This window comes from Opisthocomus hoazin, chromosome 19 (assembly GCF_030867145.1).
Source record: "Opisthocomus hoazin isolate bOpiHoa1 chromosome 19, bOpiHoa1.hap1, whole genome shotgun sequence".
Lineage (NCBI taxonomy): Eukaryota > Metazoa > Chordata > Aves > Opisthocomiformes > Opisthocomidae > Opisthocomus > Opisthocomus hoazin.
In genome coordinates this window covers 15,640,465-15,653,468 of record NC_134432.1, presented here as the reverse complement: position 1 = coordinate 15,653,468, position 13,004 = coordinate 15,640,465, and the positions used below count along the sequence as shown (strand labels likewise).

The window sequence follows — 13,004 nt, the reverse complement described above, 5'->3', positions numbered from 1 at the left end:
ATTAAACAATCTTTTCCTAAAAGCTTCTGCCAGGCCAGAATGAATATTAATGGAGAGGATGGTGTCTGCAGTTCAGTCTTTAAGGAGACACTGTGTAAAAAATTGGGGCCTATTCCTTTTTATTTTTGTGTCTCTGTACTAGAGATGAGAACAGGCCAAGACATTAATTTTTTTTGAAGTGTGCTTTTTACTTTAAATGTATGAGGCAGTCGAGACCCGGCATCCGTGAAATAGCATCTGCTGTCAGACCGACTCCTGGAGAGGATATTCCCTTCCCGACAGATGATTTGGTCACGGGAGTTGAATCAGAAGCTGAAGAGCAGATAAGACGAACGGTGTATAATAACCTGACTTAAAATCCTTTTCCATGGCTTTAGTTCAACCTCTGCTCTTGACCAGGCGTGCTTGGCAGAAGGCAGCACAGCTCTTACGCACGTACAGCAGGGCTCATATCCTTTGGGGAGAATTTCAAGGGTGTTTTTGTGCAGAAGAGGCCCTTGGAACCTCTTACATCAGTGCAAAGTTATCTGCACCCTTTACTCATTTATTTCGGAGTACACAAAGTGTGTAGATACCCGACGTTGTAAACGACCTTCGCCGTCATGTAAATGCCGTGTGAAGGGGTTTAGGAACATGGTACCCGCTGGTGGTGGTGGTTTGCGTGGCCCGAGCAGTACACAAGAAACCTTTCTTTTCCTCTTAATGTCTTGGTTCTGAGCCCTGCGCTGTGTGTGAACGCGGAGACCCTGTTTGTCAGATCCCTGACGGCGTCTGGGCGCAGCGTGAGCTTCGGCTCGGGCGTCGCACATCACCCGGCTGGCAGGGACTCCCCTCTCACTGCAGAACTTTCAGGTGCAGCACGCTAATGATCGGTAAGCAAATTTTTCTCATTGGAGTTATAATAAGAAACGTACATGAAGATCAATGGTCTGGTACAACCCCTTGTTCTAGTCCTTCCCACACACCATGATGCGGCTGTCACAGATTCCGGGGAGTTCATGCCTCATTTCTGCAGCACATTGTGAATTTCTCTTTATACGGACTTGCCATTTTCTCTGTCTTATATAATGTATTACAAAATGAATGGTGTCAGAAATGGAAAATGTATGGCAAAGGGTACCTAGCATGATCCTGCAACCCCGGGGAGGGAAGAATATTTCATTACTGTGGGACACAGTTGGCAGAGTTGCTGGAGAGTCCCAAAGCCTAAGTTTCTCCTTTGAAGATTCATCTTTTTAAAAAACAAATAAAACAAACCCACCCACAAATGAAAGTTTTAAGAAGATTTTTAGATGCTAAAATTCTGCACATTTTAAGCAGAAACTCTTAGAGCCATTTAATAACTAAACACTGTTTTGCAGTGTAACAGAGCATTTCGCTGGAATTTTAATACTTTAGTAACAAAGGTGCCACAAAAACGTCACACAAAAAAGGCTCAGAGTCCTTTAAAACTGCAAAGTAGGAATCACTTTGGCATTTTGAGAGTCTCTGTGAAATTGCTTCCTGGCAAGCTCTGCCGGGAAGCTGTGCGAGGTGTTCTGCAGCAGCGAGCGAGCCGCCTGTGCTGCCGGCTCATCGAACGCTGTCGGGTGTCTCCATCCGGAGCGGCTCCAGCTCCTGCAGGCGCTTTGCTGCTGGGCTGGGAATAGCTGGGGCTCGAAGGGCTGGCAAGAGGCTGCGTGGGGAGGCACAGCCTGTTGCATCCCCTGGGAAAAGCTGGGATGAGTCCCAGGGGAGCAGGGTGTCCCCCGGCGCGGGGCGTTATTGGGCAGTGTGCCGCAGGAGCTGGGGGTGAGCGCGCTGCCGATGTCCGTCCTGCCCTCAGCCGCTGGCCGAGGCTGCTCAGAGCATCCCTCTCCTTTCTGCAGGTCTTGGCTCGGCCACCTGCAGAAGGAGGGCAGCAAGGGGAAGGTCCTGGCCTGGGAGTGAAGCCACAGGGCTGCATCCCTTGGAAAGGCTCGAGGGAAGTCAGAGAATTGCCACAGTCGTGGGTTTACTGCCTGCTCCCAACCGACGGCTTGGGCACGGGGACCTCTCCTGCCCTGCTCCTGCTGCGAGTATCGCAAGTGGTACCCATGGGTCTTTTCAGATTCGTAGGGGAAAAGTACTGCACAAACGCTTAGAGTAATAAACATTTATAGTGCAAAGACAGTTACAGCTGGGAGGCAAGAAATTGCAGCTAATGGCAGTGGAGGGCAGTGACCCAGCCTGGTCGTCCCTGGCATGCAGCTCTGCCAGCCCCGAGCCCCGTGCCCCGGGTAGCTCCCTGCTCCTCCTGGCTGGGCTTGGGTGCTGCCCAGCCGCCTGCTCCGAGCATCGCTGCCTGCCTCCCTGCTCCCAGCATTGCTCTGCCTGCCTGTGCAGAGTCGGGGCTGACTCACGCTCTGGAAGGCGCTGCCCGTCCCCGCCGGCGCAGGCTGCCAGCTCTGCCCGTGTGAGAACCCCGGCGCTGGGCTCGTTAAATCTGGGGAAGCAGCTAGTGACCCTGTTAGGTACTCACCTGGAAAAGTGACTGGGCCGTGTCTGATTACTGTGCTCTCCCTGGAAACTTTTCGTGCTTCCCTTGCAGATATATATTTAGATTTAACCCAAGGGCTTTTCATTTCCTTGTTGGCTTGAGCAGCTGTGACAGGTACACAGATACCTTCCCTTTCTCCTCCAACCATTTTAACCTGTCCTCAGCTTTGTTAAGAAGTGGGAAGAGATTACGAGTCACTGTCAGGCTTCAGGGTCTCATTGCTCTGCTTGTGAGCATGTAAAATGCACCATAGAAATAGTTACTGGAGGTCCCGTGGCTTTGTAGGGATATTTGTTCAGCATCTGCTTGGATCTGCTCTATTTCTTCTTCTCCCTGCTAAGCAGTCCCAAGTTAACATACTGGGTTTGCAGCTTTCGTGTTCGTCGCTGATGAGCCACACTTAGAGAAGTAAAAATGGATTTGCAAAGGCTGCGATGACAGTTCTGGGATTCAGCGTGCGAGGCTCTTGCGTCGCAGTTATATAATGGCTCTAGCCAGCTCGCCGGGTCGTTGGGGAGTTTCTTGGCGAAGGGGAGCTGCCGGCCCCCCTCCGGGTTAGCCAGGGGGGCACTTGTTTGTGCGTCCCCTACATCCGCAGGGGCCGGGGCGCAGCCGGGGGGGACCAGCTGAGCCCCCCGGCTATCAGAGCAGCGGGGTGCTGGGGCTGGCGTGGGCACTGCTCGGTGCACTGGGCAGGGGGAAGCCGCAGGGCATGACTGCCTGTTACGGGGCAGCTTCTGAAGTCCTGGGTCTGTAAGGGAGATGCTCTCCCCTCTTCTAAACGCTAACATTTTGAAATTGTTTACACTTGATATGTTAATGCAGAGAACTCAGGGAAGAGGAGAGAAATCAAAGGCTCTTCTACTATCAGACGCACCGTCCCCCTCTGGGCTTGCAGCCTGCCTGCAAGCTCTGTATGTATTTTCTTACTTTGCATAATTTTTCCATCTCTCCCCATCAGCCCAGCTCTTCAAAGGCTTCCTTCTGTTTCCAGCTCTCTTGCTGCTGCTAAATATGCTCCTCTCCATGTTTTCTAAAATATTCCATCTTCCCTGAATCTCCAGTGCTGGGGTTTATTAGAGGAGTCTCCCAAACTCTGTGGAAGAGATGCTGGGCGAGGCAGTGAGCTGCTGCCAGGTGCCATTGCCTGATTCGGCTGCCAACACTAAACAGGGGAAGGGAGGGAACAAAACAGCCAGTTCACTTCTGCCTGTGTCATGCAAATCTTTCAGGCGCCTGTGAGTGCCTGGTGTCTGGCGTGGCACCAGTTGGCCGAAGATCTCTGCAGCTGTGTGATGGTGCCAGTGAATATTGGTGTTCCCCGGCTCCAGGCTCTCTCCTGTTGGGGTCCTTTGGTTTGCCTTGGTGCTGAGCACCCTGCAGAAGTGCAGCGGGGATGGAGCAGCCCCCCAAGCCCACCGTGGTGGGACATGGCCCCACAGGGCAGCGCAGCAGGGAGATCCGCGGAGGTGACACCCTTCGGAAGGTGGACGTGGCTGCAGGGGTGGCACTGACTGCGGAAAGCGTGTTCCAGTGGGGACTCCGGCACCGAGACAGGTCTTCAGTGCCGTTGTGGTTTTGGCAGTAACCGCTCAGCCCGATTGCCATCCTAGTCAGCAGCTGTGATGACAGAAATCCCTGCAGTTTGTGAACTTTTGCTGAAATGCTTTTAATGACAGTTTAATAATAACACTTAGCACTTGGTACAGAGCTTCTCACCCCTGGAACTGAAATGCTTTACTGAGAAGGGTAAGGACCATTATCCCCCATGTTCACAGGGGGGAAATAGCTGGATTTTATTTGTGAGGATAATTATAACAAGTGGAATTAATCAACTTTTCATATGAATGGTGTTGCTTTTTAAAGACAAATGTCAGGAAAGAGTCCCAGCTACAAAGGAGAACTCACAGTGGTGTAGATCCATCTGACGGCTTCTCGGGGAACTCGTCAGTGCCTGTGGTGCAAAGGCATTAACCCTGCCAAAGCAGAAACCGGGGAAAAGAAATGCAAGACAGGGCACAGTGTTTACTTGCTGGTGCCCTAGATCTCGGTGAGCAGGCGCTGCGGAGAGCTGCTGTTGCCCTCCCCCCAGTGTGTATTGCTCCGGCTGCGCTTCGCCTCTCCAGCCTCTCAGAGTCCTGCTGCTCGGGAAGACTCTCCCAGCTCCCGAATGTCCCCTGGGTCTTGGGGCGCTCCACACAGTGCATGGACAAATGACACTGAAGTAATTGCTGTTTCTGTTTTCTTAGCTGGAGGGCTGAGAGGCCGTAACCTCTTACAAGCTCCTGCGAAGTCGCTGAGGGTTGGGGTTTTTTGCCTCCTGCTCTGTCCTGCCCTACATCCCCTTGCGTCTTGGCCCTCTTCAGACTGCAGGCTTGCAGGGAAAAGAGCTCTTTACCTGAGCCCGGGAAAAGAGGCTTGTTTTGACTGGAACCTCTTGGTGTGATGGTAGTTCACATGGTGAATGATAACGCCTCTGTGCACCGCGAACGCAGGTGGGAGAGTCACTGAGATGCTTTCTCGTGCCGCTGCCCTGCTGCTTGCAGCCCGTTACTGGTTCTGTTTGTGGAGATGCCGAGACATGGATTCACCTCAAAGAAAACTGAAGTCCTGGGAAATCCTCCCGTTATCTTTGGCAATCTGCTGCCAAAGGCCACTGCTCGCAGGCACCGCAGGGGAGGGGAAGGCAGGAGCTGCGATCCGTCAGATGCAGAGCTCTACAGGAACTTCAGTGCAGACCACGTTTGCAAGTACTTTGAATTGCAAAGTGCTGCTATGGGCTTGCCTGGCCCTAACCTGGTGTGGAGCAGCGCTCGGGCAGCACCGGGCTCCCAGCTGCTTGCGGGGACCCACGTCTCTCTCGCTGGGAGCAGCCTCTGGGAAGCCCCAGGTCACCTGGATGCGCGTCTCTCTGAACAGCAGGTAGGAGTCACCACCCAGCCCTGGTTTTCCCCCAGCCCCTACAGGAAGGATTTGATCGTCTGTGTCTTTTAAACCCTGATTTTTGTTGCACAACTCATCTCCGAGAAAGATCTGCTGGCTCACCGCAGCAGCTGAGTGCTGAGGTCCTGCTCCCATGCCAGTGGCTGTGTGCCAGAGAGGACCTTTCTCTCCAGCCTAATGGAGAGAAGATGGAGAGAAGTTTTAAAATTGACTCTGGATCAATACAAACAGTATTTTCTGAGCGTTTTTATTAATACATACATCCTTGCTGTCCAGAGGACTCCCAAGCATCTCCTATATATTCTAATGTCTCTGCAATCTGAAGTAGTCAATGTATTTGGATCGTATTTTTGACTGCAAAAGGAACAGAAACTCTTTGGATTCAACCCTCTTGTTAACAGCGACTCCACCTGCTGATGGATAGTCAAGAATATGGGCAGGAGGATCCATCTTGTTAGGAAAGGAGTTCCTTGGGCCACTCTTGTGCGCTGTGTGCTGTTCAGGGGAGCAGGCAAGGGGCTCCTGGGGGTCTCTCAGTGTGTCTGTGCTCCAGCCACATCGCTGTGCGGGGGGACAATGCTGGCACCCTATGGGGATGGAACGGCCAAGTCCTATGCAAAGAAGGAGGATGGAGCATTTTTTGGTTTTTGCATTTTTTTGTTTTTGGCAAATTTGTTATTTTAATTGAAACAAATGTCAGAGGAAAAAATATTCCAGTGAATAAGCAGAAGCTCTGCTTTCTGTGATTTTAACTTCCAATGGGAAAAAAGAACAATTAGTAAACAGAAAAAAAAATCTTTACATTTCCTCCAAAATAGCAACATTTCCAGGCAACTCTGTTGAAAAGGGATGGTTCTGCTGGTGCTTAAACAGTGCTGCTTTATGCTGCTCGGTGCTAGCCTGGTTGCAGGAGCCTCGTGGTGGGGCGTGGGGTTGCTTTGCAGGGCTGCGCGTGAGCCTTGGCAACCTCAAAGCATTGGCAGCGTTTGAAAAGCTGTTTTGCAAAATGCATGGTGACAGTGTAGGGCATTTCCCGGAGACTAAAGGGCAAAACTGGCACGCGTGCCCTTCTCGAAAAACACTTCAGCACGAGGCCGAGTCAGAGCGGTTTGTAGCCTTTATCAAAGTATTCGTAGTGCTCTTGAAGTTCATGAAGCCATTGAAGTCACGGTGTTGCATTTGTTGGGGTCTTGAAGTATAGGAGGTGTTTGTGGTGGTAATAAAGTTATGCGGGACCTTGCTTTTCCTTGGAGTTGTTAAATAAAAGGAGGTCAGGGCTGCCCTGCAAGGCAGCACAAACACAAAGCAGCCTGGCGAGGGGCAGCTGGAGGGGCCGTGCAGGGCCCTGATCCTCGGGAGCCGGATGATAGCCCCAACGGACAGGTGATTTTCCGAGTGGCTTGCCTGTGGGTCTGTAGAACCAGGGCGTTCCCTAGAGAGATAATAATGAGCCTTAATGACTTTTCAGTTCAGGGTCCCTCGAATTATGGCTGTATTTTGTGTGAAGGCAGCCCCTCCTGTAGAGTAGCAGCTCTGCCGTGGCTGGTAAACTCTCTCGTGAGATGCTGATGTGGTCGTGAGCACAGATGTTTTCTAGCAAAACGTGCTCTCCTACACAAGTTACCTTTTGTGGTTCTGGAATTATCTTTGTATAGTCAATGTCTTTCAGGGTGACTTTTCAAGATTTTTAAATATATTAAACTGGCTTTTCTTACAGACGGCTTTGCACACTGACACTTTGGGGTTGTATCTCAACACAACAGGTTGTTTGCCAGAGGAATACGGAAAAAACCCCCAACCCCTTCCTGTGTTATCAATTAGGTATAATGGGCTAGGTCAGGCTTTATTAATAATGAGTTGAACAGGCGCGTAAAAGGAGTTTTGGCAGTTGTGAATGAAAACTACCTAGATAAAAGGAGAATATTTAACAATGGAGTTGCTGCAGATTCAATTAAGACTAATGAAAAATACGCTTCTTTCTAAAGCTTATTTTCAGAAATACTGTTACCGCTGCAACTGCTGCTCAGCAGTTCCCAGCCATCTCTCCAGCCCCCGGCACAGCACTGGTCTCTGCATAATGCAGACACTGAAATGAGAAATCAGCAGTTCGTGAGGGGCTCTCAAACTAAAATTAAACATTGATTTCCTGGCTTACAGTCAGATGGTTGGCATTCAGTTAGCTGGGCAAAGATTTCTGGACCAGAGCAATTCTTATTCCGATATTGATGTCACCGAGGTTGTGTTTTGTTGATTTTAATTCCTGGATTCCCTTGGAGAACGTGGTGTAGAAACAAGGTGTTTGATGTGTAGCTTACCCTCCTGTGCCGTGGTGGGAACACGGCCAACGTGTGCCTGCAGGGCAGACACACCGAGCTGTGCTCCAGGTTACATTTGCAGCTGTGGCTCTTTCTAGGAACGTGCGGTTTCCCAGCAAGAACGAGCGTTCTGGGTGTGCTGAGTGATGCATTTTGCCTGTTGCATTATTTGAGTTCTGTGTCCAGCAGCCATGAATGGGCATCACCAGCACAGGGGACCTGCAATTAAATGTCCTCTCCTAAGTGACAGCCCTTCACTTTCTGAGTTACGGGAAAGTGGCTTCATCCACTCGGTGTGATCCTTCACCCTTTGACAGGCAGCAGTGTGCTCCACCAACAGCCCGGCACTCCAGTGCTTTTATTTTTCCTTTTTTCTCATCAGTGACTTGGATTCTCATCTCCCAGCCGAGAGGACCAGGGTGCTTTTCCTGCATTGCTAGTGGCTCAGTGACCCAGACCACTCCGGGTTGCCTTTGCTCCGAGTTCCTTCTTTACTCCTCCTCCTTCAATTGCTCTTACTGTCACGACAGCGCCCGGGGCCTGTCTGGGAGGTGGCTTGGGAGGAGAGACACTGCCAGGGCTGTAGGTCTTTAGGTGAAGAGTGGAACACATTGCGTTGCCTGAGGGAGGACTTTTTTTCTGACAGATCTACAGCAAAGGAATTGTTTCAGCATCCCAACGTGGATCTGAGCAGTCATAGAATCGTAGAATAGTTTGGGCTGGTGTCCCTGCACATTGCAGGGGGTTGGACTAGATGAGCTTTAAAGGTCCCTTCCAACCCTGAGTAGCTCTGTGGGATTATCCAGCCTCAGAGAGGTTGTCCTCAGCGTCAGACAACCCCTTTTCTCCCTTGGAAGGGAAATGGCCACTCAAACCAGCAGGATTGTTTGCAGTTTCTCATGACCCTGTGTTGGATTGCTCCCATCTCTTCTGGTTTTCGTGTCTTGGTTTGTATGTAAGTGCTTAACAGAAAAGACGTCTTCATGTAGAGGCTCCCACAGGCGTGAACTGAGTTTCCCAAAGTGTTCTTTGATGTCATTTTTGTTACCTTCTATACAGCAAATGTATGACAGGAGAGTTTCCATTTTCTGTTAGAATTCCTCAGGACTTTCCCTAATACCTCTTCTGTTCAGTCCTGCTGCTTGATGGCGTTAGTGCTGAGATGGTTATAATTTAAGCATAAGCCACTTTTCACATCAAATCTCAATCCTGAAATTAATGTTCTTCTGGAATTAGGATTACAATACAAAGCAGAATTTGCAAATAGGTCCCTAAAAGACAGACCTGATTGACCCAGTCCCAGTGACTCCTGTTGCCCGGGAGGATTCATCAGGCCCTGAGCTGGCACAGTCCGATCCAGAGGGCTCGAGAAAAACACCCTGAAGTAAACAATATTGAGCAATAAGTTGCAGATGAGGCTGAAGCAAACCGTGAAGCAGAAAGGAATGGCTCTGTTAGAAAATGAATGCATTGAGCTAATGAATCATTTTGAGGCAAAAGGAGAAATTAAATGTATGCTGGAAGCTGGCACATTAGTAAATGGGCTGTGGGTTTTTATCCATTTTACATTTCAGAACGCTGAAATAAAGTATGTCTTATGGTGAAATCCCATTAAGAAATAATGCTCTGAGTAGGGAAACAAGGGTTTGGTTAACAGGAAACGGGGACTTGGGTTCTCTTCTCAGAGCAGCCAGGGACTGCTTCTGCGTCGTGGGGTAAGTCATCGTTAGGTACCGATCTTCGGGAGAAGAACAGCCAGCAGAGCTCGTGCTTGACAGTTCACTGATAAGAGAGAGGAAGAAAAGGATTGACCTTTTCTTGCCAGAGTTTGGCACAGGACAGTGATGCTGGGTGCTCCGATAGCCTCGCGGGGATATGGAAGTGTGCAGTTTGGTCAGGGCACACAGCTGGTGCCATGTCAGCTTTTCATTCTGAAAGTGAAGCACTTTGGATCCCAGATTTCCCATTTCAGTCGGCTTTTTCCCTTCATTCAAAGACAGCCGTCCTTTCTCAGACTCTGGGAAGACCCTCCCAGCTGTCAATATGTGGAGTCTTTGTACATAATGTTCCTTTTAAGGAAATCCTGTCAAGGAGCTTAATTATTTGCATTGGCTTTTTGTGTCGTGATGTCTCACTGGTGATCAGTCAGTGAATTTAGTCTTTATTTAAAGTATGCAGTGGGGCAGCATTGCCATGCAACAGTGGTGTGTGGTGGAGCAGCACTGGCAAACCATGGGGCAGGATCAGTGTGCCATGAGGTAGCGTCGGCACGCAGTGTTGGCGTGCCGTGGGGCGGTGTTGGCGTGCCGTGGGGCGGTGTTGGCGTGCCGTGGGGCGGTGTTGGCATGCCGTGGGGCGATGTTGGCGTGCTGTGGAGTGGTGTTGGCGTGCTGTGGAGTGGTGTTGGCGTGCTGTGGAGTGGTGGTGGTGTGCCGTGGGGCAATGTTGGCGTGCCATGGGGCGATGTTGGCATGCCATGGGGCGGTGTTGGCGTGCCGTGGGGCAATGCTGGCCTGCCATAGGGTGATGTTGGTGTGCCATGGGGTGATGTTGTCATGCCGTGGGGTGATATTGTCATGCCGTGGGGTGATGTTGGCATGCCATGGGGTGGTGTTGACATGCTGTGGGGTGACATTGGTGTGCTGTGGGGCGGTGTTGGCATGCCATAGGGTAATGTTGGTGTGCCGTGGGGTGATGTTGGTTTGCCGTGGGGTGACACTGGCGTGCCGTGGGGCAGTGCTGGTGGGCGGCACCGGGCGCTCTGTGGGGTGGTGCCACGCTGCCGCTGTCCGTGGTGCTGAGCCCGGGCTGTCCATGGTGCTGAGCCCCAGGCCGCGGGGAGCGGCTGCGGCTCCCTCGTGCTCTTCTGGAAGGGGCTCTGTGCTGAGGGCTGCCACAAGCACGAGCAGGAGCAGCTATGGACTGGTGGCACCCCCAAAAAAAGGGCGAGAAGCCCGTGTTCCCTCTCTCCAGTCCCACCTGCGCACGGGGGGACTCAGGGGTTTGGCTCCTGGCGGGACTCCCCCTGGCAACAGTGAATTCCCTGTTCGGTTTCTTGAGAAATCAGTGCTGAGCATGTTCAAGGAGCAGCAGCTTTTGCACTCACCTGAAGAGGGAAGGCTGGGTTGTTCTGGGACAGGGAGCGTGCACCTTTCCAGGTGGTGTTTTAGCCGTGATTGAGCCCCCGGGGCCGCTGGCAGCTCAGAGGGAAGCTGCAGCGGGTTCCTCTCTGCTCAGCTCACAGAGGTTGGGTTTAGGAGGGGACCTTGCTCCACTGCTTTGTGTCTGCGAGCCAAGCACGCTGAGCCTCTCCACTGGAACGCAGTCCACACACTGCTCTTTACACAGAGGAAAAAGATAAAATAGCTTCCTCCCCCTCACGTTGCTACTGCAAAACAGGGATGGGGAAAAAATAATCCCTCAGCCTCTGCCCTGCTTGTGGAGATAACAGCAGTGCAATCGTTTTTTTAAGGAGACAGCCAAGGCAATTACGTTATTTACTAAACAAAGCCATTTCAGAGATTTCTGCATTGTGGATGTTTTCTCGGTCACTTGCACCAAATTCGTTGCAGCAGCAAGGCCAGAGAGTTTGCCTTGACTCCCCTCACTACCAAAATAAATGTGCAGGGCAGGATTGTTCCACTGAGCAGCCGTGCGTGGGGAGAGAGAAGAAGGAAGGAGATGGTACGTGCCGACAGCTCTAAACTGAATGCGGTGAGGATTGCTATGTATGAGAGAGTTCAGGGGGGGAAGAGGAGGAAGTCACAGAGGCAGCCAAAGCTCGCAGGATGGCGAGAGCCAAGCTGAAGAATTCCCCTTCAGAGAGCAATTCCCACGTAAAAACTGTCCCACCGGCGATGACAGAAGATGTCCATGGGGTGAGCCCCTTGTTACCGGCTCGGCGGATGGGATCCTTGGCGAGTGATGTCGGACAAAGGTATTGCAGGACTGCAGTGGTGCGTGGGGCTTTGTGGGTGGGGGAGGCAGCACCTTTTATCTTTTAAATGAGAAGGAAAGGATTAGTGCCTCCACGGGCTGGAGGGGTGGTGGATCAAATCCTTCTGATAGCTATGTTAAAGAGCCACCCCAGCTCCAAAGTAGTATTATGAAATAGGTAGCTGGAGCAGAAGAAAGCCAGTTCCTTTAAATTTTTTATAAGTGCTTCTTGGTTTTTTTATACGCCAAAAGCATGTCTGAGTGGCAGCCCTGAGACTGTGGGGCTGCCCCCCAGCACTGCTAACTTGCTCTGCGCCTTGTCTGTGCAGTGTAAGACTGAAGCTTATTTACACTGCGAACGCCACAGTATGCACTGTACATAAGCACCATGTCTGCATGGAAGAAGAGATGCTCAGTTCCCCATCTGAGGAATAATTTATTTGTAACTGCAAAAAAAAAAAAAAAAAAAAGCCACCATACAAAATGCTGCAGAATCTTTCTGCAAGCGCACAGCTGATGGGTACAGAAAGAAACAAGCCGTTTTTCAGGAGGTGAAAATTGCTTTACACTGCACTTGAAACACAGTGTTTCAGAAGAAACCAGGTCCCCTAGTTATGGTGAGGATGCATATCTCAGTAATTCAGTTCTTGATCTGTTCATTCCATTTTCTGTTTCGTTTTTTCCCCATCTATTCAGCCTTCCAGCCCATCCATGCTGCCTTCCTTCTCAGCAAAGATTGCCTCACCTCTGATTGTGTACTGTATCTTCTAGGACACAATTTGGTGCTGTTTCTAGCTCTGGCTTCCAGTGCAAATGAGCACTGTAGGAAAGCTTCTGCTCACGGTGAATTTTACTTGTTTGGCTTTAGATTGGAATTCACGCCTCAGCTTCAGCATTTTGGTGTATCTCACTGGTGGGCTGGGGGAAGATGTCAACGAGCCAGGATTAGCAGATGTGGTCCCCACTGGGGAAGCCGAGGAGGGAGGTGTGTGCCATGGGAGCAAGGCAGGGACATCGATGGGGTCATTCCCCCACTGCCGAGCTGTGCCGGGCACTCGCTTCAGTCTCCAGGTCTGGGAGGCAGAGTCCTGGCGTACTGGCAGGACTGAGAGTGCATGTCTTGGTCTGACGTGTGGTGTGTCAACTCTCCAGATGGCACCGATGCCGGTCCTCTGGTGAGGAGACTCTTGGGTCTTGTGGGTCGTTGCCTGCTGCCTGTGTGAGGCAAGGGCTTACATGTGTGGAGAGCTGCAAATGGGCATCACATGGACACGTTGGAACTAAATCCCTGA

The 13,004-nt window shown here is 51.1% G+C and overlaps 1 protein-coding gene across 10 annotated transcripts in view; it reads left to right on the top strand.

The window, feature by feature from the left end:
* The window catches only part of KCNT1 (potassium sodium-activated channel subfamily T member 1), a 93,843-nt gene that overhangs the window by 32,002 nt on the left and 48,837 nt on the right, over positions 1 to 13,004 (top strand). For 2 of the 10 annotated variants that reach the window (XM_075439458.1, XM_075439457.1), the window contains exon 1: positions 11,364 to 11,713. The exons of 7 other annotated variants lie outside the window; for them this stretch is intronic. In XM_075439458.1, the coding sequence (XP_075295573.1) occupies positions 11,565 to 11,713 (149 nt within the window). In that variant the 5' untranslated portion in view covers positions 11,364 to 11,564. Of the gene's footprint in view, positions 1 to 11,363; positions 11,714 to 13,004 lie in introns of those variants that run through there. One more of the 10 variants, XM_075439462.1, reaches the window with a different exon arrangement.